This window comes from Antrostomus carolinensis, unplaced genomic scaffold, assembly GCF_000700745.2.
Source record: "Antrostomus carolinensis isolate BGI_N321 unplaced genomic scaffold, ASM70074v2 scaffold29115, whole genome shotgun sequence".
NCBI classification, from domain to species: domain Eukaryota; kingdom Metazoa; phylum Chordata; class Aves; order Caprimulgiformes; family Caprimulgidae; genus Antrostomus; species Antrostomus carolinensis.
The window spans coordinates 1-6,570 of NW_010318864.1; the positions used below are offsets into that span (position 1 = coordinate 1).

Consider the following 6,570-nt stretch of genomic DNA (forward strand, 5'->3'; position numbering starts at 1 on the left):
TACCCGCCCGACACCACCTACGCCGACTTCGCTCCCCATTTCACTGCCCTCGACTTCCAGCCCCGCGAGTGGGCTCAGCTCTTCCAGCGGGCTGGTGCCAGGTCGGTGTCGGGCACTGGCCGGGGTGGTCGGGGTCCCTGAGGGGATGTGGGATGGATTGCGGGGGTCCCTGAGGGGATGTGGGGGTCCCTGAGGGGATAAGTGTCGTGCCCGGGGGTCCCTGAGGGTATGGGGGAGAAATTTCTGTGGATCAGTGAGGGGATGGTGTTCCTGGTCACTAAGTGGATGGGGGGTCATGTCTGGGTGTCCCTGAGGGGATGGAAAGACCCTGAGAGGATAAGGGGGCTGTGCCTGGGGGTCCCCAAGAGGATACAGGGGTCTCTGAGGGGATGGAAGGGCCAAGTCTGGGGATCCTTGAGGGATTGGAGGTCTCTGAGCAGTGCAGGAGACCCCTGAGGAGTCATGCCCAGGGTGCTGAGGAGATGACAGGTCCTGCTACTTCCTCAGTCTCAATTGTTCATTCTTTTGCAGCATTAAAATCCATTTAAAACCTCCATTATTCTTGTAGTTGCTTCTAAATTTAAAGGGTAATGGAAGAGGCCTCATGGTTATTCAGTCCCTTGCTTTTTTGGTGACTAGGGAATATCTTAGATAGCTCCTTTGTCATCCCGATCAAGTACTTTTTTTGCCCTCAGGTATGTGGTACTGACCACAAAGCACCATGAAGGCTTCACCAACTGGGGTTCACCTGTGTCCTGGAACTGGAATTCTCTGGATACGGGGCCCCACCGAGATCTTGTAGGAGAGCTGGGACAAGCCCTCAGGGAGAGGTATGGCACTGCCAAACTGTGCTGTTCCTTTCATCTGTGTGCATTGAATTCTTCTGGCAAACAGCAGAAATCAATGAGTTGAATATGAAAAAAGTAGTGCTTGCAAAGTCATGAAATCTTCTGTGAAATAACAAACCCAGTAATCTAATTTGCTGCTGGTTCTTAATCCTCAGTGCCAGCCTAACTCTGTCCTCTGTTTTCTGTCCTTCAGCAACATATGCTATGGGCTGTATCACTCTCTGTACGAGTGGTTTAATCCACTCTATCTAGCTGACAAAGAAAGTGGCTTCAAGACCCAGAACTTCGTTTTAAAGAAGACCATGCCAGAACTTTATGATCTTGTCTTAAAGTAAGAGCTGCAACAAGTTAGGAATCAAGAGCATTTCCTGGTCTCGATACTGGTAGAGAAAGATGCAAAGTGGATGCAGAGGAGAGAGGTGACAGATGTTAATTTTCACCAAGGCAAATCTGTTTACTTACTGGTAATTATCTGCAGTAATTAGAAAAGGGGTTCACGTTTGCCCTGGGGACAGTCTAACTTGTAGAATAAGACAGAGAATTTTTTCATGCAAGAGTAATTCCCTTTAACACTGCCTTTGTGCAGGGTGGCTTTGAAAGCGGAGCAAGCTGCTTAGTATGTCATAGAGTAGAAGAGCAATTTCACTGTGAATTTACATCCTTGCCTTGCTTCCCCTCGTTGACAAAAGTACAAGGCTTGGACACATGTTGCTCATATTACAACAGCAGGTCAAGAATGTGCCTTGTATTTGCCTTTGAGGTGCAACCTTCTGGTTTTTTGGAAGAATTGCATCCTCGCTTGAGCCGTGATCCACACATCACTATATGCTGCTGCAAGAACCTCGTGTAAAGCTTTGTCTGAAGCAGAAAGTGATAGTATAAACCTCCTGGTAATGTCAGGCAATAGGAAGAGGAAGTGAAGCTGGACTCCAGATGCAAGAGAAACAGTGCTTCCTTTGTGGTAGGAGAAAATAAGCCATTTTGAAATAACATTCATCTCTCTGTTAGATATAAACCAGATTTGATTTGGTCGGATGGAGACTGGGAAGCTCCGGAGTCATACTGGAATTCTACCTCTTTCCTTGCCTGGCTTTATAACGATAGTCCTATCAAGGTATCACTTTCAGCTGTCCCTCATGGCCACTAGCATTTTATGGGGATGGAAGGTCTGGCAGCAGTGAGATATGAACGCCATCAAATCACAAACCTGCTTGACAGATGCCAGATGTGCTTCACAAAAAATAAGAAGCTCACACTGTCCTCCTATGAGAAGACTCTAATGTTGTTTATAGTGCAGATGTGGGAGGCTTAGAGGCCAGGAACCTTGTTGCCTCAACTTCTACCTGAGTAAATAGAGAGAGGTTCACCCAGAGAGGGATTCAACCTTCTCTGGAGGATCCTCTCTCTTTTTCCATTGAATTCACAGGGTGTTTTAAGTCCTTACCTCCTTCCTTAGGTGCCTTTGCTAACGTAGGAGGGATGAATGCAAGCTGAAAAGTCCAAGACAAAACATTCTCCCAACTGAGCTGAGCTTCTTCTTTCAGGACACTGTTGTTGTTAACGATCGTTGGTGTAATAACTGCTCTTGCCACCATGGAGGCTACTACAACTGTGCTGACAAATACAAGCCAGGGACCCTGCCACCTCACAAGTGGGAGATGTGCTCCTCCATTGACAAGCTTTCTTGGGGCTATCGAAGCAACATGAACATCGCTGATGTAATGGATGAAGCAAGTATCATTGAGGTAAGAAAATCTGAAATAAAAATAATAGGTGTGGAGGAGTAACCGAGAATTAGAGGTTTCCTTCGTCCTCTTACTTGCAGAAAGAGTTGTCAGGTGTTTCATACAATCAGGCTGGAGATAAAGGAGCAGCTGATGAGGACAAAGCCTTCCTCAGATTTCTTTGTTGTCAGAAGTTAATTCAACTTGTTACCTTGGTTTATCTGTCACAGGAACTAGTGCAGACTGTGAGTTTTGGAGGCAACTACCTTCTCAATGTGGGACCTACAAAAGAAGGGGTGATTGTTCCCATCTTCCAAGAAAGACTCCTGGCCCTTGGGAGGTGGCTGGACACTAATGGGGAGGCAATTTATGAATCGAAGCCATGGAGAGTACAGATGGAGAACAGCACGGACACGGTCTGGTAAGGACTCTGTTGTTCAGTATCACCTGGGCTGGGACTTCCAGGGCTGATGTTTCTTTCTTATTTATTCTTAAATTTGGTACACTCTGAAGTGTTGCCATCAGGTGCAGATGGTGTTTAGGTAATATCCTAAAACTAGAGTACTCAGTTACTGCCCCAGGTTGTTGTCTAAGGAATATCTTGCTTGAAAGAGGAGAATAAAAATCAAGACTTCATCCATCTTGCTTGATTTGGAAAAATACAACTCTTCCATTGAAAAAAAATTTCCATGCTGCTGCTGTCAGGGCTGTGTAAGCTTGAATTGTACCAATGTAGTTCATCTAAACACATACAGTTGGTAAATGTAGTGATATTTGCTTTTAAGCTGTTATATAACAGTACTAATCACTGTTACCCAACTGTTAAATTTATACTGACTGAGAAGAGCACAGTGCCCTACAAAACTGAGTTGTTTTTTCCCCCCCCTCCCAAATGTGCCCAAGCATGTTCAGTCTAGAAACACAGAGCAGTGATCAGGATAGGGCAGCGTATCTGCTCTGTTGACCACAAGCTGAGGCAAGGACAGATCAGCAAATGACATTTGCTTTTAGGAAGCATGCACGGACTTTGTTTGGGTTTCATCAACCAGTGCTGACTGGCTGAACGGTGGGTCCAAAGTGACAGGTTTTGGAATGAGGGGAAAGTAGGTGATCCCTGTTTGGTGACAGTAGGCAAGCCGGTGTTCTCGTGCTGCCTGGAAAGGTCAAGCTCATGTTTGTTTCTCTCTTTTATGGGGCTCTTTCACCTTGCTGAACTCTTGCTCTCTTAGGTACACTTCTAAGGGACCAGTTGTCTATGCCATCTTCCTGATCTGGCCTCGGGACAACATTTTGGAGCTGTCCTCACCTGCTCCATCCCCAGCCACACAAGTAAGGAACTTGGTAAAAAAGATAACACACTCTGAGAGCCCATCTTGGGCACACGTGGGCTGGGAAGCTCCAACCTGACTTCATTTGGAAACTGGGGAGAGTGTGGAAGTTGTCATCCCATACTTCTGAGGTGCTCTGACCTCCCTCCAGATCCTTGCAGCACCCCAGATTATTTTTCAGGCTTTAGGTCACCATTTAACACAGAACATTGGATAGGACTTGCCAGGACAGGCTCACAATCTGCCACAGAATAGACAGAGACACTTCTTCCCCAGAGTCTTTTGATCTTGTGACACAGGGAGGTGAAGTAAATAACAACCCTCACACATGGAAGGGATCCCTGGTATTGTATCTCAAATTCAAATCATGTACACTGACCCACTAATTGTAAATGGAAGTGACGCAAATGCTGGAGTGCCCTTTGCTCCAGACAAACAGAGGTAAAGCCTTCTCAGTAAAAAACAAAACAACAAACAAAACCAAACAACCACCTGCAGTCAAATGTTTTTGGCTCAAAAATATCCCCTGTGTTACCTTTTGTGCACTGGAAGCGATGGGTGGAAATGTGCAGGACTGCTTTGGATGTGTGGGAAATGCTGTCCAGAGACTGCAGATGTGTTTTGGGTGTACTGGGGTGTTCAACTGGGCAGTACCTGTGTGAGCTGCAACTGAGTGTTTCCCCTGCCCCTCCTCTGCAGGTGACCATGCTGGGGTTTGCAGGGACTCTGAAGTGGCAGAAGTCCCCAGATAAAGGACTGCTCATAACTTTGCCCTACATGCTTCCATCTCCTTTACCTCCTCAGTCTGGCTGGACTGTCAAGCTTGAGGGTGTGAAGTGATGGCTGTGGGATGAAAGCAGCCATCTCCTCCTGCCTTCTTTTTAAATGGAGTCAAAGAGGATTTTTCATTTATGGTTGAATAAATTGTTTTTCTCTTAAGAGAATTTATTTTCTAATCCCTTTTGTCTGTAAGCCATCTGTGTGTCAGCGACGTCGTTTGGTGGCAAAGGACTGACCTCTCCACTCAGCAGTGGGAAGTTGGGATGTCCTTTGTGATATTCTGCTGGGATGTGACAGTCTGTGAGCCAAACACCTACAGTTGGAACAAGGTTTTTTGATGTAAAGCTGGGCTTTTCCATGGTTCTTACTGCATCACTGCTGTGATTGTAGGCAATGATGTTGGACAGACTTAGAGTTGGTGGGAGACTGAACAGAGTTAGTATGAGGCAGTGAAGAATCATAGAATTGTTGTGGTTGGAAAAGACCTTTAAGATCATGAAGTCCAACCATTAAACCCAACACTGCTGAGTCCACCCCTAAACCATGTCCCTGAGCAGCACATCTACATGGCTTTTACCTGCCTGCGTTGGGGTGTCAGGCCAGGCCACGGAGCACCCAGATATTAGTGTGTGAAGCTGACAGATCACGCAGCCAAAGAGGAGATGCACGTGTTAACGGTGAGAGGATCTGGGCTGCTAGAGCAGCTCACAGGACGTGGAGCAGCCAGGGCTGTGTCCATGTTCTCATGTGTGTCACCTGCGCTGGTGAGCCAGGCTACGCAGGGCAGAAGGGTCCTCACCTCCCAGGCAGGAGCAGGCCCTGCCACTGCCCTGGCTTAATTACTTGTTGAAATTAATTTTGATAACTAATCTGATGCTCTTATATGTGGAATCATGAAGCCTTACATGTGATGGGCATATTTTAATGGAGACCAACCACAGCACCATTGCAGATTCCTGGGTATGATGTACTGGCATAAAAATAGTGACTTGATTAGATGCATTGTATTACTTTGGTATTGACTGAAACAGTTATGATCACATAATCCCATCATTAATATATCTCAGGGAAGCTTGTTGTTTGAAGAAATCAGCTACAGGAAATCATCATCTAATAGAAATCCATTAACAAGCTTTTATTGATATTCTGGTGGAGACAGCTATAAGCAGAAGAGTTTTTGTTCGTACGTGAATTTAACAGAGAAGCCGCTGTTGTGAACCAAACCTCCCACTTCTGCTGTTTCAATGAACTCAGATTTCCTGCCTTGACGTTGAACTTCTCTAAAAAAGGTTAAACAATACATACTTAACTGATGAAACTCCTCACAATGCCGCGTGTTTCTGCAGCACGGTTGTTGTGAGGGCCCCACAACGTTGCGTACACCCTTATTTTGTTACCGTATGATGCGGTACACGCTCTAATTGCCCAAACACCGCGAGTTTAGCGCAAGCAGGGACACGTGTTGAGCTGGTGTTGTAGGAGATGTTACTCAATTGACAAACACTGATCTGTAGTGACGAATCTCTACGGACTTTAGAGAACTGGCCCTGAGTACCAGAGAGCTGCTAACTCCCAGGAGCATCACCCCGGCTCCGGTGATGACGCTGTTGGGAACACAAAGGTGGAAAAATAAGAGACATCAAGAGCGATGGCCTTTTTGCCTCCCAACCCCATCACGCTGGTAACCTCTGGTGCGCTGAGGGGCCCGGCCAAAACAAACACACTCTGTTTATTTAGTGGAATGAGCCAGTGGAAAAGGCATCGTATAAGTACGGGGGTTCTGAGCGGCTGTGCAGAGCCGGTGTCGGAAGGAACCGGGAACGTGTTGGTGCCGGTGTCAGAGGGGACGTGTCGGTGCCCGTGTCAGAGGGGACGTGTCGGTGCCGGTGT

The 6,570-nt window shown here is 46.7% G+C and overlaps 1 protein-coding gene across 1 annotated transcript; it reads left to right on the forward strand.

The window, feature by feature from the left end:
- Positions 1-6: 6 nt before the first annotated feature.
- FUCA1 (alpha-L-fucosidase 1) lies at positions 7-4,740 on the forward strand (the record flags this gene model as incomplete). Its single annotated transcript, XM_010169080.2, has 8 exons — positions 7-101; positions 696-830; positions 1,042-1,179; positions 1,857-1,962; positions 2,393-2,593; positions 2,803-2,993; positions 3,802-3,901; positions 4,600-4,740. Coding segments are annotated over 8 exons (1,107 nt in total), but the record flags the coding sequence as incomplete, so codon positions are not given.
- Positions 4,741-6,570: the final 1,830 nt, after the last annotated feature.